The sequence below is a fragment of the Chiloscyllium plagiosum genome, unplaced genomic scaffold (assembly GCF_037043375.1).
Source record: "Chiloscyllium plagiosum isolate Xiang-an unplaced genomic scaffold, Cpla_swu_hap1 HiC_scaffold_2, whole genome shotgun sequence".
Taxonomy (NCBI): domain Eukaryota; kingdom Metazoa; phylum Chordata; class Chondrichthyes; order Orectolobiformes; family Hemiscylliidae; genus Chiloscyllium; species Chiloscyllium plagiosum.
This window is the reverse complement of record NW_028270140.1, coordinates 75,510,495-75,535,431: the sequence shown is the minus strand read 5'-3', so window position 1 is coordinate 75,535,431 and position 24,937 is coordinate 75,510,495. Positions and strand designations below refer to the sequence as shown.

Genomic DNA, 24,937 nt, shown 5'->3' with positions numbered 1-24,937 from the left:
TCATTAGACAACTCACATAATACAAGCAAAATTAATTTTATCACTTCCGTCTGACATTTCATCACGAGTCTATTTCCACTTTAAGACTAGAGCTGCGAATTGGCATTGTTTGAGCAGAGGATGAATCTTCCTCCCAGCACTTACCAGTCAGTCTTTGAAAGTATAAAAGCATTCAATGATAGAATTATTTGAACAGGTTGGCAGAAAACAAATGAAGTTAGATCTTTATTCCATACAATACAAGCCTACAAAGAGCCTGAAAACAAATCAATTTCCTAACATTGTAAGCTTTGCAAAGATAAATCACATAGCCAGACCCGAACATTAAAAGAAAACATGAATGTGATATGTTCCATATATTAAAATCTCAACTTAGCAGTCAAAAAGAAATAATGCAAGTTGCCACAAAAAATACATACATGAAATTTGGTCTTGATTTTAAATAAATTACATAAAAAACAGTTTAATTATGGCTTCTTACACTAGTGCAATATTTGTTGCACATTTCTCATAATAATGGATAGGGACATTAAGGTTAAACATTCTTATTTCATATCATATCGGACTCCCAGCCCTTAAGTGTAGGGACCTTTCATTTTAAAATGGAGAATGCATATGGAGTTGTAAAAGGTACGAGTGTCATAACTGTTTGCAGTAAACATGGTGGTTTGACATGAGGAGCAAAACAAAGGAGCACTTCATAACGAAAATAATAAAATTCCTCCTCTACTGATGAGTGCTTGATAAATACATTAAAATTGTCTCCATCACTTACAGACTCCTGCATTTTTATTAAAACCATAAATAACCCAAAACAACTTAAGGCGTAATGCACTGACATACTCAGACTTTTAAAATATGTTTTTATCCCCCCCCCACCTCAATGGAAAGGAATAGACTATGCCTTTTTCTAGTTTAAAGCAGAATGAGCGATTTAGTTTTTGCTTAGTTTTAGCACCTACAATGCAAGGAAATGGGACAATGACTGATAAAATTATGAGCACAGACAATTTAATTTATTATGATGAAATTTCATGAAGCTCCTTTTATCATTCCTTTAAATCGGTTTTACGCTATTGGATTCCTTTCCTACAGAATTACAATAAGATGTAATTTAATAACTGTGCAGTATCATTAGTTCTACAAAGTACTATGCTGCGCATACTGCCAATGTGGGCATATTTTGGTAGAGGTAAATTATGTAACAGTAAATCCTCTCCTTACAATATTCTTCGTCATGACCGCAAATGTTTTCAGGTGACGAAAATAAATACATAGCAGATAGGTTTCTGTTACTCAAACATCAGGATTTCTAAAGAAATGTACAGAAATAACTGGTTGTAAAACGGATCAATGAAAATTGAGGAGCCACTCAAGAATTCTACCCTGTGCCTAATTGATGTCCAAAAGGGAACATGAAATCATAGATTGTTATTTTCTATCATGTAATAGTGACAGGATTAGTATTCTGTACAGACATCTATACCATTCAAAACTTACAGACGGCAGTTACAGATGAGTGGATACAGTTCCCTGGCATTTGCAATGGGAAAAGCATTAGCTGTTACTTAGAAATGGAGAGCACCCAAAGGGCATTCACTAATACTGAAAGTGTGTTATTCCTCATGCGAATGCCTTTAAATCAAATACTCCTTCTTGGTACATGGGTAAAGACAAAAAAAAAAATACAGAAATAGTAGGCCAGTTTACCTCAATCCACATCAAACAGGATGGTGACTGAATCATAAAGTTTCAATATCAATTACAGGTTACAGAAAATTCCCTAAATCTTAGCCCCTGGGTTTTGATGCATATTAAGTACACTACCAGAAGGTATGGCTTTCTTTATGTTGCCTAATCTTGGCAGTGCCAACATATAGAGGACAAAAAATATAATTTTAATGCAAATAATCAATCATAAGAGCAACGAGTGATCTTTATAATGCTGTGCACAGATGTTGGGATTTTTGTGCTGCTAATTTGCAATATCACAGGGACAAATATAAAGCATTCAGATACTAGAGATTCATTTTGCATAGACAAACAACTGTCATCTGCGACAATGAACTTTGAGCAGTGCTTGAAGCCAACAAAAGTACTGGCTCTTCTGTCTAAAAAAAAAACCACAGAGGCAAAGTTAGAAAGACAATGAAATGGAAAAGAAAGTACAGTTTTGTTTTGAAAGATGACTGAAAACAAAAAGTTAAGGAATTGAAGAGAACAAGATTGGTATTACATGCAACGTAATAGGTTTTGGTGATTAAGATTTGCTTGTAAACATTTTTGTACCATCGGAAAAGAAATCTGACGCACAAGGTTATCTCAAATCATTAAATACTCCAAGTAGCTGGGCACAGTAATATAAATGCAATCACAGATTTAACAGTTTTTGTTGAAAGAAAGGCCATCCTGTTTAAGGGTATTGCTCTTGAGCAGATCTTAGTAGCAGAAACATAGGCTTAAAATCTACTGTTATAGATTTTTAGTGAATATACTTCTAACATTCTCATAGGACTTCCTCAAACATCTACATTTTATGAGGTATTAATGAATTTATGCCCCGTCTAAGACAGATGTCATACGACACATTAAGCTTTCACCTATTACAGTCACACTATCACTTTTAGCCTCACATTTTATCAACTGAGATTGCCAAAATTAAAGCACATAAAAGACATTTAAGATTTCAGTAGTTATTAAAAGCAACTGCATAGCTAGTAAATTTTAAATAACAGACGTCTGCATCTGAATATTATTTTTGTAAAATGTATTATTTTCTTCATGAGTTCATCTATGACATTTAGAACAAAAGTCTGGTCAGGGTTCAGCACAGTTATGTTATGCTAAGTTAACAATTGCCTAAAATTAAAGGGAACACGATAAGAAGAGGCCACAGTTGCACAAACTTTGGTCAATGGCCATTCATTATATTGTTTTCATGTGACCTGAAGAAGTTGTCATCCTTCATGCACTGGTGTTCTGGCAGATCTAGCTTTTCCTTTGCTTCAGAAATATCATTGTGAATTGCTGTAATTAGAGAATCTGAAACAAGGTGGAAATAAAAAACAACCATGAATGAACAAAAACAGCAAGTGAGACTTAAAACCAGAAGTATGTAAAATAAAGAGCCATCTTGGGGATAAAATTGCGTAGAGAAATATTACCTTTTTGTATTTTGAACAACCTGACAGATATGCTCAACTGAAGACTGCATTTCATTTAATGCTCATTTCTATTTATCTTCAAGGTATAGTTGTTTTTTCTGTATTAAAATAATGAAGGAAGAGTGCCAAGACATTATCTTCCATAAAAGGGGTTTCTGGTAGTTTGGGGGAAAGAAATAGCTATATCTCTAGCTGAGTAATTTTTTTTTGTTTTGTTGTAATCATCCATGTGTCAAGAGATTAGTATCGCAGTATCATTTTACATTTCACAAGCTAAAGAAATAAAAAGTGTCAAAGTTATAAGTAAAAGATAAATTAAAATAAAAAGATTAGCACCATAAACTAGTAAAAATATGAAAAAGTAAAACCTTCTGAAAATTAGATAGTACTGTAGTGACAACTCTTCATCAGCACTAAGAAATATAGCTCCCAATGGATAGGATATAACAGCATTGACCACAGGACACAACAGCATCTTTTCTAACTGTTTAGATCATGTCCAAAGTTAAAAAAAAAACACACAACACCAGGTTATAGTCCAACAGGTTTACTAGGAAACACTTTCTTCCGGAATGCTGCTCCTTCATCAGCTATCTGTGGAGCAGGACCATAAGACACAGAATTTATATGTTGTGCGAATTTTTTACTTTGTCCACCCTAGTCCAACACTGACTCCTCAACATCATAGACATTGCCCATGAGAGTTTGAGGATTGAGAAGGTTTGTCAGTCTTCTACTGTATCAACCTAATGGAGCAGGCAGCAAAGGAGATAACCTGGTGATATGGGAGCTCTTGCTGATGACAGAACAATGCAGGCATTGAAGGGTGTATAGAACTCCATTTTGACTGATAATATGTTGCACACTGAGTAAAGCTGGCATTCTCAGCAATGCATCGGTTTCTATTCATCCAGGCTAACGTTCATAGCCTCTTCTCATACTTCCACAGATGCATGGATACCCAACCCAAGGCAGCCTCTCTTCCCTCACCCTGTGGGCTGAGAGCAGCAAGTATAATCCTGTCAGGTCCTGGGGAGTGTGGCTGAACAAAGATCTTGGCGTGTAGGTTCATACTTCCTTGGAAGCGGAGTCACATGTAGACAGGAGAGTGAAGGTGGCATTTGGTATGCTTGCCTTTACTGGTCAGTGTATTCTGTATAGAAGTTGGGAGGTCATGCTGCTGCTGTACAGGACATTGGTTAGGCCACATTCGGAGGACTGTGTGCAACTCTGGTCTCCCTGTTAGAGAAAGGATGCTGTGAAACTTGAAAGGGTTCAGGAAAGATTTAAGGATGTTGCCAGGGCTGGGGGCTTGAGCTTTAAGGAGAGGCTGAACCGGCTGGGGCTACTTTCCCTGGAGCTTTGGAGGCTGAGGGGTGACCTTAGAGGTTCATAAAATTGTGAGGGGCATGAATAGGGTAAATAGACAAGGTCCTTTCCCTGGAGCAGTGGGGGAGGGGGTGAAAAGAGTCCAAAACTGGAGGGCATAGCTTTAAGACAAGAGGGGGAAAAAAAAAGTTAAAAAGGGACCTAAGGGGCAATATTTTCCATGCAAACAGTGGTACATGCACAGAATGAGAAAGTGGTAGAGGCTGGTGCAATTACAACATTTAAAAGGCATGTGGATCTGAATATGAAAAGGAAGCATTTAAGGGATATGCTGGCAAATGGGACTAAATTTATCTAGGATATCGTCAGCATGGACAAGTTGGACCGAATGGTCTGTTTCATGCCATACATCTGAGGAGAAATTGAGGACTGCAGATGATGGAGATCGGAGCTAAAAATGTGTTGCTGGAAAAGCACAGCAGGTCAGGCAGCACCCAAGGAGCAGGAGAATCGACGTTTCGGGCATGAGCCCTTCTTCAGGAATCTTGAAGAAGGGTTCATGCCTGAAGTGTCGATTCTACTGCTCCTTGGATGCTGCCTGACCTGCTGCGCTTTTCCAGCAACACATTTTCAGCATACGTCTCTATGACTCAGATAAGTCAGCAGAGTCTCACTTTACTTGTCCACTGCCCACCAGCAGATACACATATGTAGATTTTTTTTGTATTCAGGATAGATAGGGTGATGATCACAGGTGGAGGGGGCATTGTCTGCAGAGAGAAGGGAGGATTGGCAAGATCAACTCAGGTGACCACAGGTTCAGGACCTTTGGAGACTCTGGACGAGAGGCTAAGTCTTGAGCAGCAGCAGGTGTGCTCCTGCATCGAAGTGTTCCTGAGGCAGGATGAATCCTCAATGGAGGTGTCCATCTAATTCATATGCAGTGATTGCTCAGGGCTATGAGTGGATGACTTCCTTCCTAGAATGGTCAACCTCTTACATGGAATGCATGATGGAGGTTCACAGTGACATTCACAGGATGCACAGATCTTTGGAGAATGCACATGAAAATCAACTAGTGTCCTCAAATCAGGAATCCTGAACATCTAGCAAGAGTAGAGGACATCACTGAGGTGGCTCAATATAATCATCTGAAAATAATCTTTTAACCCCCTCTAAAAAGGCAGAAATTCTAAGGTACATTTAAAATAAGCAATACGGAGGCTCTTCACCTGATTTTTCAATGGGAATTGATAAACTGATAGCAGTTGAAGTATTAACTGGCACATTTGCAAATACTTTTGTTACATAATGAGTGGTGGGTGCAATATTAAGAAACACGAGTTAGATGACAAAGCAAAAAAAGATAATTTAGAACAAGGAACATTTTTTCAGATCAATGGAATTGGATAAAATCAGAGCAGAAGTGGGTCTTGGAAATGAGAATGAGGAAGAATTTTTCTTTCAGAGCGTAGCAAATTGCAGAGTCTGATTCAGTGAAGACATGAAAGGTTGATACAAACATTCTTTGAGTCATACAACATGGAAAAGGACCCTTTGGTTTAACTTGTCCATGCCGACCTGAATTCCCAAACTAAACTATGCTCATTTGCCTGCATTTGGTCTATACCCTCCTAAATTATTCCTATTCATGTACCTGTCCAAATGTCTTTTAAATGCTGTACCTTAATCTACCACTTCCTCTGGCAGTTCATTCCACAAATGAACCACTCTCTGGGTGGAAAAGGTTTTCCCTCCGGTCCTTTCAAATCTTTTTCCTCACTTTAAAATATGCTGTCCCCTACCCTAATCCACAGAAAAGACCGTTGCTATTCACCTAATCTGAGCCCCTCATGATTTTATACACCTCTAAAAAGGTCAAATCCCAACCTCCTATGCTCCAGGAAGGTGGTCACAACTTATCCAGCCTCTTCTTATACAGTCAGTTCTGCTAGAACACTATGGTTGTGTTCTTGTGCCATCCTGCGTTTTAGAAAAATCGTGTTTTAGAAACAGCACTTAAAGTGTTAGCACTATAATTGTGTTACAGCCAACACACATTTTAAAAGTTTGCACTGTAGAAATAGCGTCCTCAATTTGTCAATCACGTACAGTGAATTTGAATTGACGAAACACCCATTAGAACAGAATGACTTGTAATTCAAACCCTCCAGTCCCAATAACATATTGTAAATCTTTTCTGCACCTTTTCCAATTCAATAGTATCCTTCCTATTGCAGGGCAACCAAAACTGTACACAGTACTCCAAAAGTGGCCTCACCCATGTCCTGTACAACCACAATATGACATCCCAAATTGTATACCCATTGCTCTGAGCAATAAAGGCAAGCATGCTAAATACCTTCTTCACCATCCTGTGACACCACTCTCAAGGAACTATGCACCTGAACTCCTAGATCTCTGTTTGACAACAGCCCCAGGGCCCTATTATTAAATATGTAAGGCATGCCCTTGTTTGTTATCTGACCAAAATGCAGCACCTCACACTTATCTAAATTAAATTCCATCTGTCACTCTTCAGCCCAATGGCCCAGTTGACCAAAATTTCATTGTACTCTTACATAATTGTCTTCACTGTTCACTATACCACCAACTTTGGTGTCATCCACAAATGTACTAACCATGCTTGCTATGGTCTCATCTTAATAGCTTATATTGACAACAAACAATAGTGGACCACCGCTGGTCACAGGCCTCCAGTCTGAAAAACAACCTTCCATTACCACTCTATCTCCTATTCTCAAGTCAACTTTTCTATCCAATTGGCACGCTTTCCCTGGATCTCATGTGATCTAACTTTACTAACCGGTTTACCTTGTTAAAGGCCTTGCTAAAGTCCACATAAACCCACATCTAATGCTCTGCCCTCAATCTTCTTTGTCATTGTCCACAAAAAAGTTAAATCAAGTTTGAGATAATTCCCATATACAAAGCCAAGCTGACTATCCCTAATCAGTCTCTCCAAATGCATGTAAATTCCATATCTTGGAATCCTCTCCAACAACTCATCGATCACTGACATCTAACTCACCAGTCTATATTCCCAGGCTTCTACTTGCAGCCTTTCTTAAGGCACAAGATTAGCCACCCTTCAGTCCTCTGGCACCTCACCTATGGCTGTAGATGATAAAAATATTTCTGCTGGGAGCCCCACAATTTTTTCCTAGTTTCCCACAATACCCTGGGATATACTTGATCAGATCCTGGAGATTTATCTACCTTTATATTTTAAGATCACCGAATCTCCTCTTCTGTAATGTGGACTATTTTCAAGACATCACTATTTTGCTCTGTATTCCCTAGCGTCTTAATGTCTTTCTCCACACTAGATACCGATGCAAGTTTTTATTTACTCTCTCTCCAATCTCCTGTTGTTCACACATAGATGACCTTGTTGATCTTTAAGGGGACCTATTCTCACTACAGTCTCTGTTGTCATATTATATCCTTAATCTCATATCCCTGTTTTTCCCTTCTAATTTCCCCTTTAAGTATGCCCCTACACTCTTTATACTTTTCAAGGGATTCACTCATTCCCAGCTTTCTATACCTGACATATGTCTTTTTCTTGATCAGTCTCAATATCACTAGTCATCCATTGTTCCCTGTTAGCAGCCTTGTCCTTCACGCTGACAAGAACCTACTGCATCTGAACTCTCATTATCTCACTTTTGAAAGCCTCTTAGTTGCCAGTCATCCCTTCACCTTTGAACAGTCTATCCAAATCAGTTTTCTAAATTTCCTGTCTAATACCATCAAAATTGGCAGTGCTCCAATTTCGAACTTTAACTTTTAGACAGGGTCTATAGAATTATGATCACTGGTTCCAAAGTGCTCCTCCATTAACACTTCAGTCACTTGCCCGGCCTTATTTCCCAACAGAAAATGCAAAACTTGATCTTCTCTAGTAGGTACATTTACATATTGAAGAAAGTTTTCTTGAATGCATCTAACAAATTCCTTCCCATCCTAGCACTTTACACTTTAGCAGTCCCAGTCTATGATTGGATAGTTAAAGTCCCCTATTACAACACTATTATTCTTACACATATTGGAAATCTCCCTATTATATTTGCTCCTCAGTTTCCTCAGGGGACCTATAGTTGAAGTAATTTCAAACAGTAACAGAAAAGTATGGGAGGCACAATGTTTTTGATAACAAGGAGGAATGTGCAATTGAGGCAAAGATCACATTAGCAATCTTATGAAGTAGCAGAGCAGACTTGAGCGCGTTATGGCCTACGAATGTCACTATTTTTAATGTTCTTATGTACGCAAGGTGACAGGTGTGATACTTCCTCGCTGATATCATTGCTTCTGTGTGCAATAACTTGGTATCAAATCTAAATTGGAAAAAGGAAAACTGAAATCCCATGCCACACAGACCACTCGGTCTTTGTGGTGTGGGGAGTATTCTTTAAGCTACGTTTTCACTGCTGATTACAAAACATGGAGCCCAATCTTCACTTGCCATTAAAAGTAAGCAACAGTGTTCAATTTTGCATTGTGGAAAGTAAAATGTCTATTTTACAAAGAGATGAAAGATCTGGTGAAGTTCCAAGTTAAAATCTTACCTAATGATTCAAATGACTTCTCTGCTCGGATATATCCAACAATAACTATGCTGAGTATTTCCCCATAAAAATCTTCTTTGTAAGTATGAATAATGTGCGTTTCCTGAAAGAGTGAGAAAGACAGCCATGTCTAAAACATTATTGTAATGGGATTCAAAAGCTATGTCATTCCTTAACCGAATACGGAACATCTTCAGCATATTTTTCCAAAATTATAAATTTTCTGAGAAAATCAAGCCAGTACCGTTCACCTCATTCTTACCAGTTTTTAAGCTGTTCAGCTGTGATTTAAAGTTATTTCACAACATGGATTTCATTGCTGAAATAACCTCAGAGTAGAATCAAAATGGATTTAAAGCTCCAGGATCATGAGATGAAAGGACTGACTCAATTATTAGTGGTGTCAGAGTCTTCAATCTTCATTATTCCTTAATCATTAGTCATTTCTGAATTAGCCACTGTATCCAGGCCTATTCATAACTTGTTAAGATAAGAAGCTGCCTACATATTACACTATTAAAAATCCTCGTTCATCCCTGCTCTTACCCACATTTATTGGATTTCAGTTTCCCAAAGCCTCAAAATTAAAATTCTCATGCTAATGTTTAACTACGAATCTGGTCTTGCTTTTGCTATGCATTAACCGTCTCTCGTACAAACAATACTGCTTCAATTTCTTGCAAATGCTAAATATTGTAGGTGAAGAATGGCTAATACAAAAACAGCATAATCCCTGGAAATACTAAGCATATCAAGCAGCATCTGTGCAAGGAGAAACAAATTTACTGTTTCAGATCAATGATCCTTGGTCAGAACTAGAAGTAGTTAGGTAACAACTTTCTTCCACATAAGAGGCAGGGAAAGAGTGAGCGGGAAGATGAGAGGGAAAATATCTGTGAAGGAGTAAAGGTAGAAGAAGTTGTTAAGTTAAAAGATTATGCAACAAGGAAAAAAAAAGTAAAACTGTTCTAAAGGCAATTTAAGTAGCAACAGCAGTGGGAGGGAAAGAGGGGGGAGGAGAGAAGAGAGAGTGGGGTTGATCGATAGTTTAACTGGCTTCTCCTGAAATACATTCTCTCAGGTCTGAATGTGAACAAAGTAATTAAAACAAATCTATTAAATAAAGCAAGTATCTTGTTTCAGCATTAAAAATAAAATCATATTCAACAAAAACAATACAAAATACTACCTGCTAGCAGCTGACCAATTGAATTCCCCAGTTCTTGGAATCAGGGATCAAGCAGATACATATTTTTTCTACTGCATCCAACATAAGACCATAAGACAAAGGACTGGAAGGCAGTCAGCCCATCGAGTCCACTCTGCCATTCAATCACAGCTGATTGGCATTTCAATGCCACTTACCTGCACTCTCTCCGTATCTCTTAATTTCTGGTGAGATTAAGAATTTGTCAATCTCTGCCTAGAAGACATTTAACATCCCAGCCTCCACTGTGCACTGTAGCAGTGAATTCCACAGGACCACCACTCTCTAGTAGAAGAAATGTCTCCTCATTTCTGTTCTAAATTGACCCCCTCTAATTCTATGGCTGTGCGCACGAGTCCTAGTATCCCTGCCCGACGGAGACAATTTCCCAGTATCCACCCTTTCTAAGCCATGCCTTTCCATTAGATCTCCCCTCAAATCTTCTAAACTCTAACAAATACAATCACAGGATCCTTAGCTGTTCAATCGCATGTTAGGCAAATGTGTATGTATGCACCTTCCAACAAATTTAATGAAAGATTTTAAACCAGCACTTTTCTGTTACCAAAAAAAAAGTTAATTACCATAGATTTTTTTGTATTTTTATAGTATGGGTTCCAACCAATGCTCATAACCATTTTATGCACGTCACCATTACCAACACAGGCCCAGCCATAGTAAATACCAGTAGTAATGTCACTTGGTAGGTTGTCTACGACACTGTCTGGGAAGTTAGCTGTGGAATCAGACAAAGGATAGGTAAGATTAAATATGCTTATTACGCATTTTTGAACATTCAGAATTAGTGGAGCATAAATTAGATTGAAGAAGAAAAAACCTTATCCATACCAACAGGGTTAAGGTTACACTTAGCGATTAAAATTGTACAAAAAAAAATCAGAGGTGGAAACCTCTAGAATAGGATTTTTGTATCACTTTAAGATATCAGGTAAAATGTCAGAATATAATTAAACAAAACGATCACTTGGCTCACTTCTTATTCCATCAGAAAGTGGACTGGAATCCACATCATTTCCACCAGCACTTGAAGGATACAACATTAACTCATTTATCCTATCGAGAACTAAAAAGGTTGAATTACTCAAAAAACCTTTACAAAGGCCATTCTTAAACTGTCAAACAACATTACCTTATTTCCACTTGTGCTGTGTAATAGTTACATTCATTTTTCATTTGAAGTGCAAAATGGCACTTCATGTCAGCAAGTAGGCAATGCTTGCATCGTCAACTTTTCAGAAGTGGGCTCATTCTGTATGGGTACAATCTACATAAACAACATTCTAAAGTATCATTACATATCAAATCTGAACGCAAAGACATCAGATAATTATCGGATTAGGAAGAATCTGCAGGATCGTGGGGAAAGGGCAGGTAAGTAGCACTCGGTGAAATGTTCCTTTTAAGAGTCAACATAAACAAGACGGGCCAGAGCCCTGCTTGTGTTGTAATCATGTTATAATTCTGGACCAGTACTTACCAATAAACAAACAACAATTTAGTAAACCAAATTAGTATTTTACAAAATTCCACAAACATGGCATCAAATTTAATAAATACCATTAAACTCAACATATTTGAGAACAAATCTCAAAGCTCTTGCACTTCTCTAGAATCTTAATAAAAGCATCAGGTAATCTCAGAGACACTCAAAATAAAACAAAAGCCTTGAGAGATCAGGAACTGTGCATCAATTTTTCACACTTGCGTGGAATTAGCCAGCTAAATGAGCTTAACTACTGAGATGGCAGAAGTACTGTTAAGCAAAACATACCGAGTTCAAGAAGGAACACATCAAGACCGGTTAGTAAAGTGGAAACAATTTTGGATTTTAGCTGCTAGCTATGAAGCCGAAACCATGTGGGCACATTAGAAAGCAGAACTGTTACAGCAGTTGGTCCCACACTTTGTTGGAAAATAGTGGAGGTTGGATTTGTGACTGCCTGTAGCTATTTAAAATAATTCCAAAATTTGTTGAAAGCTGCATAAGACTTGGCAAAAACCAAAACAAAAATTAAATGCTGCGAAATCAATACCTTTTGGGATACTTATGAAGAAAATACTAAAATGGTTAGTGCCATTCTTTCAAGTAAACATTCTTATACTGCTGAAAAGAAGTTAATATGATGAAGCGGATAAATGGTGATGGACATATGGCAGAGTTTCTAAAGTGACATCATCCTCTAGTTTTATAATAGGCAAGTCTTAAATATGCACACACACCAATGAGATGTTTTGAAAATATGAACAAAGCCATGGAGAAACCTACATGGATAATTTTTTTTAGCATCTAAGCTCTTTAGCTTTTCTTTGCAATTCATTTTTAATGGAGAATAATTTTTTCTGGATATCTGAAACTAGCATAAATCTTTAAAGTGTCACATCCAAATCTGGGTTATCATTTCTTTAAAATGCAGGAAAAAGAGAATTGGGATACAGAGGGTGTTTTGGGCGAGAATGTCAGATGAAGGTGCCATGTAATAAACTGAGTTGCTCTTAGCTATGCCACTGAGAAGGTAGTTGAGTGTAACTGGCTCCAATAAGTCCCAGATCCTGCATAAAGCTCCAAGCAATTCGGAATCAAATGTCCTGGAAGCTGGTAAATGCAGCCAAATGTTGGGGTTGGATCCCAAGGAGCTGTGGGCCCTTGAAAAAAGCTTATCAGCCATTAAGAGCTTAACCGAGTGTGGAGGTTAAAGAAGCCCATTACACTATTTTCTTGGTGCAGCAGAACAAGATTAGAATTCGGAATTCCAGCTCAGTCAAGGTGAGCTGGAACAATATCCATGAATAAGAATAGTTTCCAGAATAGGTAGCACAGTCCCAAGAAAATATAGGGAACTACCAGGGTGTGAGCAGTTGTTTTAGCAGTCCATTAACGAGTGCCTTTCGAAGCTTTGTTTTCTAAAACAAGGCATGGATCCTCGTAAAGTTTTAGTAAGATTGATGATCCATCATGTAATTAAAGTCTCAGGGGTATAGCAGGGAAATCAGTGAGATCTGTCTTGATTGCTTTTGCTATTTGATATGTTCATTGGGAGGACTGGGACCGGGAAACAGTTCACCTCTCTAACCTCAGTTAAAGCAGAATGACTGCAAAAGAAGAGCATCAAGTGAATATGATGTGGCAGATTGACATTGGTGCAAAATCATGAGCTTTGCAGACCTGGGAGGTGGCTCAAAATGGTGACCCAAAAATGCAGTAATTGGCCCCTTATTCTGACAAAGAACAGGACTTCATTTCTTAGACATCACATGGAAGTGATGTAAATATACATTGCCAACAAGCTATTGAGAGTTGCATTCCCAGCAAAGAAAGTTCAAGATTCTAGTCCAATGAGAGAAATTTGCCAGATTTGGCAAAAAACAACAACAGGATATGCTCTGGAAAAAGACTCAGAAGAGATAATAAATCTAAATGGCAAGCATCTTCACAGATCAAGCAAACTCTGCAAAATGCAGCTTTCCAAATTCTGCAGGACGTAGTTAGCCTGAAACCATCATGAACGCAACAATAGAAGTGCTACAGTAATGAGGTGATTGCTCAAAATGGTATCTCATACAAGGAAACGAGAGCAATTATCTAAGATGATGAGAAAACAAACGTTGATATGCATCCATGTATGCCAGAAGGGAATTAAGTCTCATATGAGGAAGGCAAGAAAAGTTCTCTACTCGTCAAACGTCAGTAGCAACATTCAGGAATATGTCAGCCATTGCAATGCTTGTAATGAATGTCCAAGCTCAGCCAGCTGAAGAGTTGCTCGTGAATCGGTGACCACGAATGAAGCTTGGTGCAGACCGCCTCACTTTTGGAGGAACCGATTCTCTTGTCACCATCAGCTTGGAGGTAGATTAGCTGATGTCAATGATCATCAATGAACTTGTTGAATGCCTGAAAGAACACTGGTCATTATGGCATTCCAAACAGACACTGAAAGACTACAAAACTACTTAAATAATCCATTTGACACATCAACCAAGCAGAGCAAGGATCTGAAACCCGTTCATTCAGGCTCAGAGATTCTGGTTGATGCTGTAACACCTGCTGGAAATTCTCTCACACTTTAAATAGAAGCCAGTTTATTGTCTGATATTCTTGATTACTTTTATTTTTGCTGCTTCTTCCGGCCAGCCCTGGAGTTAAAATTGCATGTCACACTGAATCACAAAACCTCTCAGCTGGCTTCACGTGTTTAGAAAGGCAAGGATTAATTAAGGAAAGTCAACGTGGCTCTGAGTGGGAAATCTAATTCACGAACTTGATTGAGGTTTTTTGAAGAAATAACAGAGGATTGATAAGGGCAGAGTGGTGGATGTAATCTATATTGACTTCAGTAAGGCATTTGACAAGGTTCCTCATGGTAGACTGGTTAGCAAGGTTAAATCACATGGGATACAGGGAGAACTAGCCATTTTAATATAGAATTGGCTTGAAGGTAGAAGACAGAGGGTGACAGAGAGTTGTTTTTCGGACTGGAAGCCTGTGACCAGTGGTGTGCCACGAGGACTGGTGCTGTGTCCACTGCTTTTCATCATTTATATAAATAATTTGGATGTGAACAATGGAGGTATGGTTAGTAAGTTTGCAGATGACACCAAAATTGGAACTGTAGTGGACAACAAGAGTACGAGAAGTGATCTTGAATAGATGGGCCAATGGGATGAGGAGTGGCAGATGGAGTTTAATTTTGATTAAGGTGAGGTGCTGTATTTTGGAAAGGCAACTCAGGGCTGGGCTTACACACTTAATGGTAAGTTCCTGGGGAGTGTTGCTGAACAAAGAACTTGGAGTGCAGGTTCATAGTTCCTTGAAAGTGGAGTCGCAGGTAGACAGGATAGTGAAGGTAGTGCTTGGTATGTTTATTGGTCAGTGCATTGAGTATAGGAGTTAGAAACACATGTTGTGGCTGTACAGGATACTGGCTGGGAAACTTTTGGAATATTGCGTGCAATTCTGATCTTCCTATTGGAAAGATGTTGTGAAACTTGAAAGGGTTCAGAAGAGATTTAAAAAGGATGTTGCCAGGGTTGGAGGATTTGAGCTAAAGGGAGAGGCTGAACAGATGGGGCCGTTTTCCCTGGAGTGTCGGAGGCTGAGGGGTGAACTTCTAGAGGTTTACAAAATTATGAGGGGCATGGATAGGATAAATAGACAAAGTGTTTTCCCTGGGGACGGGGAGTCCAGAACTAAAGGGCATAGGTTTAGGGTGAGAGGGGAAAGATGTAAAAGAGACCTAAGGAGCAACTTTTTCATACAGACGGTGGTACGTGTATGGAGTGAGCTGCCCAGAGGATGTGGTGGAGGCTAGTACAATTCCAACATTTAAAAGGCATCTAGATGGGTATATGAACAGGAAGGGTTTGGAGGGATATGGGCCAGGTGCTGGTAGGTGGGACTAAATTGGGTTGGGATATCTGGTCGGCATGGACAGGTTGAACCGAAGGGTCTGTTTCCTTGCTGTACATCGCTATGACTAAGTCCACTTAGGATTTTCCATTCATTCACAGGGTGAATGTGTTGCTGGCTAAGCCAGTATTTATCTTCTATCCCTAACTGTCCAAGCTCTGAGCTTCCTCCTTGAACTGATACAGTCTTTGTGGCTTGGGTACACCCAGTGCTGTTAAGGAGGGATTTAACCCACAGCAAAAGTAATAAACAGAACGATGTAGGGCTTGCAACGGAACATGAAGGTGATGATGTTATCATTTACATGTTGCTTTTGTCATTCTTGGATGTAAAGATCATGACACACTATTGCCATCATGTGGAGATAGAAAGAGGGAATATTCAAAGTCTTAAATGAGTTGACAATTGTAATGGGAATTAAATATAAATTTCACAAAAAGGGGTTACAACAGGAGTCCCCACAGTCTGTACCAATCTTGGAAGCAGACTAGAGAGTTTTAAACAGATTCCCAGAGATAGGATAAGAGAAAGACTTCGGGCAAAAGATTTGCTTATAGTAAGTAAACAGTGTATGCATATAAAGGTTGATGACTTGCTGCATTGGACAGATGTAGGACAGGATCAGGACAAAATATCAGATGGAATTTTGTTCAATCAGTCTAAGACTGAGGTTATTTCAATGAACAAAGTTAACCTGCAAACTCAAGTTGTCCTGTGGTCTATGCAAGGAGAATTTATGTGGCAGAAATGTTACTTGCCACTTATCAGCCCAAGACTGAATGTTGTTCAGGCCTTTTACATATAGTCACAAGCTGCTTCAGTATCAGAGGGATTGTGTTGAATATTGTGCAATCAGTGAACATGTCTATTTCTGACCTTATCAAGAGAAGGTCATTTATGAGACAGCTGAGTATGCTTGGACTGAGTGATAGTGTAATAATACTTTCAATCTCATCATACCAATTGAATGTGAACAGTTATACAAGTACAACTTGAGAAGCTGCCCCTTCACTGTATACAGATTAAGATGTTACGTCGAGAGAAAGTGAGGGCTGCAGATGCTGGAGATCAGAGCTGAAAATGTGTTGCTGGAAAAGCGCAGCAGGTCAGGCAGCATCCAAGGAACAGGAGAATCGACGTTTCGGGCATAAAACCATGGCAACACGACGGTTGGAGGAAGAGTGCCTCATCTTCTGCCTGGGAACCCTCCAACCACAAGGGATGAACTCGGATTTTCTCAGTTTCCTCATTTCCCCTCCCCCCACCTTGTCTCAGTCAAATCCCTCGAACTCAGCACCGCCTTCCTAATCTTCCTGACCTCTCCGCCCCCACCCCACTCTGGCCTATCACCCTCACCTTGACCTCCCTCCACCTATTGCATTTCCAAAGCCCCTCCCCCAAGTCCCTCCTCCCTACCTTTTATCTTAGCCTGCTGGCACACTTTCCTCATTCCTGAAGAAGGACTTATGCCCGAAACGTTGATTCTCCTGTTCCTTGGATGCTGCCTGACCTGCTGTGCTTTTCCAGCAACACATTTTCAGCTAAGATGTTACGTCACCAAACATATAGAGTACACATTAGCTAGAGGTCCATCATTCACCTTCAAGGGTATTGGATTTGCAACAATTTCCACAGCAGTAGCACTCTCCACAACAATTCCCTAGGAAGGAACACAGGAATATGGAGAGACAAAAGAACAGCCAATTGGTGAGTGTATTGAGTACAAGAGTTCGGATGTCATGTTGCGGCTGTACAGGACATAGGCAACTTTTGGAATACTAAGCGGTGTTCAATCCTGGACTCCTTGTTAAAGGAAAGATGTTAAACTTGAAAGGGTCCAGAAAAGATTTACAAGGATGTTGCCAGAGTTCAGAGGGTTTTTAGTTATAGGGACTCCAAATAGACTGAGGCTACTTTTTTTGGAGCATCAGAGGTGAGAGATGACCTTATAGAAGTTTAAAAGATCATAAAGGGGCATGGCTAGCGTGAATAGCCAAGGTATTTTTCTCTGAATAGCAGAATCCACAACTAGAGGGCATAGGTTTAAAGTGACAGGGCAAGATTCACAAAAGGACCAGAGGGGCAATATTTTCACCAAGGTGGTGTGCTTATGGAATAAGCTGCCGCAGGAAGTGGTGCAGTCTGATGGAAGATTTAAAAGGCAGCCAGATGGGCATACGAATAGGAGAGTTTTTAAGAGGGATCTGGGCCAAATGCTGGCAAACGGGACTGGATTAATTTACGATATCTGGTCAGCATCAAAGGAGTCGAACAGGAGACTGGAAGAACACAGGAGGTGGAGAAATCAACGTTTTGGGTATAATCCTTCTTCAGGACGAAATGTCGGGTTAGGGAGAGCTACAGATTAAAAAACAGACCGAAGGGTCTGTTTCCTGCTGTACAAAGTCTATGAGTCAAAGTCTGCAAACAATGTGTATGTGTCCGAGTACAATTGTTTCGCAAATCATCATTTTCTTGAGACCATTAAATTTTGCCTAAACCTTCAATAAAGAATCTAGTAAATCCAGCACATGCAACGCGTTTTGTGTAATATTAAACTGCTCTGATGCAATCCAGGGAGAGGCTCTGTGAATAGAGAAGGAACACCGAGTGGATTTACAGGAAAGGGTCTCGGCCTGAGGAGCCGCCACTCGGTGGGCACTGACCCGGCGAGAATGTACCAGAAAACCGCCTGATCAACGGGAAAACCCGTGCCGGATTCCCCCGTGTGTCTGCCTTTACCTGTGCGGATCCCCAGCTCCTTGCTGCCTCGGCCGAATCCTCTCACGACCTCCCCGCGGCAGAAATACGGCAAACTCCTCATGGCCGCAGCTCCGCCGCTCTCCGAGCCAGGCCCACCGACAACAGAACGCTTTATTTAAAACTGATTGATAGAGCCGGCTTCCTGCCTCCCTCCCGATTCACCGCCACTAAAGCCCCACAGGATCTAATCCTCGCTCACAGGAACCGGCGTTTCAAGAAAACCCGTTACGTCAATTTCTTTTTATTTCTGGGAACGCTTCCTTCTCCGCCCTCTTGGAAACTGAGGCCAACTGGTCCTCCCAGTCCGGCAGCGCCGCCTGCTGTGTGGAGGAAATAGTACGGCAGCGCCACCTGAGGCCTGGAGGACCTATACGGCAGCGCCACCTGATGTCTGGAGGACTAGTATGGCAGCGCCACCTGCTATGTGGAGGATCAGTGTGGCAGTGCCACCTGATGCCTGGAGGACTATTGTGGCAGCGCCACCTGCAGTGTCACCAGATGCTTGGAGGACCACTGTGGAAATGCGACACCACCTGCTGCCTGGAGGAACAGTGTGGCAGAACTGTCAGCTACCTGGGTGATCAGTGTGACAGTGCAACCTGCACTCTGGAGGACCAATGTCATTGTATTTTTCTGCCCCATTGCTGTCTACTACCAAGTCACTAGTTCTGAAACAAGCCCATTGAAAAATCTATTTAAACAGTTTCTGTTTTCCTGATTTATGCTTTTATGACTAGTGGTTTTTGGGTTTAAAACAAAACAAACAAGTGTTTGGTCAAATAGGGCAAAGTCAGCATGGTTTCATCAAAGGAAGGTCATGCTTGAAAAATCTGCTAGAATTCTTTGAGGAAGTAACGAGCAGGTTAGACTAGGGAGAGTCAATGGATGATAAATACCTGGACTTCCAGAAGGGTACAGCACAGGAGGCTGCTGAGTAAGATAAGGGCCCATGGTATTAGAGGCAAGGTGTTTGCAGATGAGCAGAATGGAAATTGAAGGGTCTTTCTCAGAATTGCAGCTGGTGACAAATGATGTTCTGTTAGGGTCAGTGTTGGGACCACAACTTTTCACTTTGTATATCAATGATCTAGATGAAGGAACTGAGGGCATTCTAGCTAGAGAGGCTGCAGAAAGATTTAGGAGAGTGGGTAAAGAAATGGCAGATGGAGTACAACTTGGGAAAATGGTAAGAATACAAGCATGGCCTATTTTCTAAATGGGGAGTAATTTCAGTAGTCTGAAGTGCAAAAAGACTTGGGGGTTCTAGTCCAAGATTATCTCAAGGTAAACTTGCAGGTTGAGTCAGTAATTAGGAAGGCAAATGCAATGTTTGCATTTGTTTTGAGAGGGCTTAAATATAAAAGCATGGATGTACATCTGAGGCTCTGTAAGGCTCTGGTCAGGCCTTTTTGAAGTACTATGTGTAGTTTTGGGCCCCATATCTCAGGAAGGACGTACTGGCCCTGGAGCGTGTGCAGAGGAGGTTCACGAGCATGGTCGCAGGAATGAAAAGCTTAACATATGAGGAATGTTTGAGGGCTCTGATCTATACTCGATAAAGTTTAGAAGGATGAGGAGGTATCTAATTGAAAGATGCAGAATACTGAATGGCCTGGACAGAGTGGATGTCAGGAAGATGTTTTCACTGGTAGGAGAGACTAGGACCTGAGGACACAGCATTAGAATAAAGGCAAGACCTTTTAGAACGGAAATAAGGAGAAACTTCTTCAGCCGGAGAGTGGTGAATCTATGGAATTCATTGTCACAGAAGGCTGTGGGGGTCAGGTCACTGAACTTTTTAAACATGGAGATAAATAGATCCTTGATTGTCAAAGGGATCAAGAGTTTTGGGGAGAAAGCGAGAGAATGAGTGAAGAAACTTATCAGCCCTGAATGAATGGAGGAGCGGACCCGATGGCCTGAATGGCCTAATTTCTGGCCTAATGTCTTATGATTTTTTTGATGCTGTACATTTTTGGAGACTTGCTATGTCTGAGTGGGTTTAGATTTCCCTGAGGAATGAAACACTGGTGTTGGAGGCGACCTTGGGGATTTGATCATCTGATATTCTGGTCAGAGAACATCTACAAATGTTATTGCATTGCCCTGTCTTTCTAATTCAACAGTAAAAAATTGTAGTTTACAGCATCCAATACTATATTTTACAATATAGTTTTGCTCCATCCCATACTGTTTCAAAATTTCAAAGCAAATAAATATAAATGTACAGAACAAAGCTGTGTAAAAGTGTAGGAGTTGGATTTAATCATTGCTTTATAAAAGCAACATGAAGACAATTGCTAAACTGTAATGATGACACATGAAACAAGTAATTAAAATTCATAGTACAAATTAGGTTATTACAGATGCTGGAAATTTTAAATTAGAACATTTCAAATGATTCTAATCTTAAATGGTCATTGGATAGACATATGGATGAAAATGGATGGGCTTCAAATGTAGGTTAGATGAGCTTCAAATTGGTTTCACAGGTGGACCGAAAGGCATGTGCTGTGCCACAGGTGGGTGGCACGGTGGCACAGTGGTTAGCACTGCTGCCTCACAGCGCCTGAGACCCGGGTTCAATTCCCGCCTCAGGCGACTGACTGTGTGGAGTTTGCACGTTCTCCCCGTGTCTGCGTGGGTTTCCTCCGGGTGCTCCGGTTTCCTCCCACAGTACAAAAGATGTGCAGGGTCAGGTGAATTGGCCATGCTAAATTGCCTGTAGTGTTAGGTAAGGGGTAAATGTAGGGGTATGGGTGGGTTTCGCTTCGGCGGGTCGGTGTGGACTTGTTGGGCCGAAGGGCCTGTTTCCACACTGTAATCTAATCTAATCTAATCTAATATTCTAATATTCTACTGTTTTAACAATAAAAAAGATGAAAAAAATTCAGCAGGTCAGAGAGCATTGTTGGAGAGAAACAGAGTTAATATTTCAGGTCGATATATTTTCATCAGACTAGAAGACAAAAAGGGATGTATGAGTTTTGAAGGCAATAGAAGGAGAGTGGAGTCAAAAAGAACAAAGAAGAAGGCCTGTCCTGGGTGGAGACCAGGGAAGGTTAAACAAAAGATTTTATGTGCTACAGCCAAAAACTTGGCAAGAATATACTGAAGAAGAAAAGATGTCTGAATAAAGCATGAATTGCTACATAAAACTATCTGAATCCAATGCAAAGAGGTAAAAAAAAACAAGACAAAGACCAAACCAACAAAACAAAGAGGAAGAAGCAAAAGAAACATGGAATAAGATGATGGTAGAGGTTATGATCTAAAGTTGCTGAACTTAGTGCTGAGTCCAGAAAGTGTAGATTATTAAAGATAAAATGGAAAATAAAGTGTTAGTCGTCAAGCTTGTATTGACCTTTACAGGAACATTGGAGTAGGTCATGGGGGCAACTTGGGGAATTTAAAGCTCACCTAACTGGAAACTTAGAGTCATGCTTACAGACACTTTAAAAAGAGATAGCTAAACAGGTTAAAAAAATGTAGAATGATCTATTGAAAAATACAAGATTCTGAGGGGCTTTTAGTGGGGCAGTCTCAAACTAGGTCTCGTGGTTACAGACAAGGAGACACACATTTAAAACTGAGGAATGAAGAGATTTCTTCTCCAAAAGGATGGTAAATTTCTAGAATTCTCTAGTCCAGAGACTTGTGGAGTCTAGCCCACTGACATTAGATAGATTTTTGAAGGTAGATAGATTTTTGAAATATCTGGGTATTGAGGGCTGTGATGACCTGGCCAAAAATTGGAATTGAGGCCTGTGGCAAATTTATCATAATAGTTTTGAATAGTGGGGCATGCATGAGGTACCAAATGACTTACTCCTTCTCCTGTGACTTGTGTTGTTATGTTTCTGCTCCCAGCCTTGCAGAAAATGATGATCACACTTCCAATTCTTTTATTCCTCAGTACCTCAACTGAAGTCCTACTTCTATTTTTTCTCTAGTAAAGACACAATTCCCTTGACCTCCAACTCCCACCCATTTCTCCATTTCCTCTCTCCTTTCTCAATTCTCAACCATCTGTCAACTCTTGAGCCTCAATGCTGACACACCTTAATTCTCAACTGCTACTGACTGGTAAGTTCTGATGCTCCCCTGTTCTGCTAGTAGTAGCTTTTTGTGGGTGAGGAGGGTAATGTCGTGGTGGCATTGGGTAGGGAACAGGAAGTGTGGTGGGTGAAGAGTGGATAGTGAGTATCAGTATTGCAGAACAAAATGGCAGATAAAGTACAAAGAATTTCTGAATTACGTGCAGCAGAAAATGCAAAATCCATGGTACATTTTAGGACACTTCCCTTAGTGCTGGCAAGCCTGGTTTTTCCCTTGTTGTACCACCCAATTCTAAAGTTAGATTAATTTCCATGAGACATATCATGCCTAATTAATCTCAGGGCGTATAGAGGCCAGACCATGACATAATGATCCTGTTGAGGTTTCATGGGGTGTTACCAATCAGCTTTGGTAAATTTCCTATTCCAGTCAAAATAGTAGCTTCTCACCAATATATACACGCCATACAAACTTCTTTTATGTGTTGATTATTTGGTTGCAGGAACAGATAAAAATGTTCCCTACCTCTTCCAACTATGTGAATTTGTCTAGAATTGGCTTTGCTTCATACGCTTTTCATACATTGTTGATGTGATTGATCTTAATTATTTTGATCTTGGCCAAAACATCTAGAGTTGCTACCAAGCTTGGGTTCCTTGGGTCTGTGTTCCTATTATCTCAATACTTGCTGATGAATAAAATTGCCTTTTGTACCATTCTGTCAACATTGAAAACCTACTAAGAATAACCTAATGACACAATTTTCGCCTCATTTTGATATTAAGCATTGATTCTTAACCTGTAAGGGTCGAGACTGTTATATCTCTAATATTTTTTATAATACCTTGGTTTTCTTTTGTGGAGGAAATTTCTTTGTGATGAGATGTTGCTATAATCTGCAATTTTTAAATTACAGGGTTATAGAATGGTCGCAGCACAGAAGAAGGCCATTTGTGTCATTGAAGAAGCAATTCACCTCAAGTCACTCTCCAACTGTCTCTGTATAGCCTTGTAAATTCTTCCTTTTCGGATAACAAGTACAATCCTCTCTTGAAGAACCTGATTGAGGCAACTTCCACCGCATCTCCAGGCAACGCATTCCAAATTACAGCCACTCATCACATAAAAACATGTTTCTTTTTACACGCCTGTCAGAGGAATCATGAAACAGTTCCAAGTGGAACCAAATAAAAAGGCACTTGGTCCTGAAATTCTTGCATTAAAAAAATTCTGTTTTAAGTTTCAATTGTCAAATGATGTTTTTCAGGGAAAATATGTTTTTACTTCACTGATTGATTATAGAATTCTGACCTACAAAGTTAAGATGACCATTACATTGATTACAGTCTGTCAGTGTTGAAATGCATGAGAGTGCGTTTCCTATTTGAAAGGCTATTTTTATGAATTCAAGGCAAAAGAAAACAGTGCTTGGGATCCTTAGTATAGTGATATTGAGTGAGTTAAATGCCCAGAACCCTCTTAAATTTGAAGAATATTAACAGTTTTCATTTGGAAGAAAAGTAGCCATCTACTCCTGTACTACTTTGATTGACAACATATGTTCAGTTTAGAAAATAAAGGGCTATCATGTCCCTTCCATTTTGGTACTCTTTTATTTTCATTTCACAGGACTTATTTTTATAATAACTGAGTCTACACGAATGCTTGGCTGAGTTTCAGCACCTTCCAAACCATTTATTAAATCAGGAGGTTTGGCTCACATTTTGAACAACAATTTTAAGAGGTTATCAAATAGTTACGTCTTTGATGTTCTTTGTGAAGAAGATGATGATTTGGTTTTATAACAAATTGATCACTTGATATTTAAATTTAATTAATGTTTTAATTAATAAGAAGCATTTCAGTATGATGTATATTTGAGTGAGAGTTATTTAAGATTTTTAGAAATTTAATTTACTTCCATGTCCATTTCATAGACTCACACTTGACCATCTGAGACATTTGGTCAGTCACTATGGAAGATACATGGGGGGAGAGGCATAAACATAGTATAGGGCCATGATTGTACAATGAGCTGCATCCCTGTGAGTGGGCCTGGGCATCTGTGGATAGACCAGGCCTCTGTAGAGACTGAATGCCAGTATGTGTGCTGGGGAGTGTGCATTTGCTGCATTCAGGAGTGGACTCTGACTTCTGGAGTGGACTTTGCCCTGGGGGGGGGGGGGTGGACTTCATTTCTGGTGATGGACTCTGCTTTTTGTGCTGGTTGGTTTTATCACCTACACTGTCTTATGTGTCCCTGGGTCTAGCAGGCCTTACAGTGAGCCAGAAGGCTCATCGGTTCTCCTGAAAGCTGTCACTCTGAGAGCCGGAGGGTCGGTAGGCCGTCCCGTGAACTGAATGGTGAGTAAGCCTTCCAAGGGTTGGACAA

The 24,937-nt window shown here is 39.9% G+C and overlaps 1 protein-coding gene and 1 long non-coding RNA gene across 2 annotated transcripts; one reads left to right on the top strand and one right to left on the bottom strand.

Moving 5' to 3' along the window:
• Positions 1-212: 212 nt before the first annotated feature.
• rfk (riboflavin kinase) lies at positions 213-18,733 on the bottom strand. The gene is made up of 4 exons (XM_043712391.2): positions 18,466-18,733; positions 10,880-11,031; positions 9,089-9,191; positions 213-3,042 (listed from the first exon to the last, which is right to left on the bottom strand). Exons 1-4 carry the CDS (start codon positions 18,545-18,547, stop codon positions 2,912-2,914), a joined length of 468 nt encoding a protein of 155 aa, XP_043568326.1. The 5' UTR covers positions 18,548-18,733; the 3' UTR covers positions 213-2,911.
• Positions 17,207-23,791, top strand: LOC148151921 (uncharacterized). Its single transcript, XR_015760577.1, has 2 exons — positions 17,207-17,430; positions 23,462-23,791. It is a non-coding gene; the product is annotated as an uncharacterized LOC148151921 (long non-coding RNA).
• Positions 23,792-24,937: the final 1,146 nt, after the last annotated feature.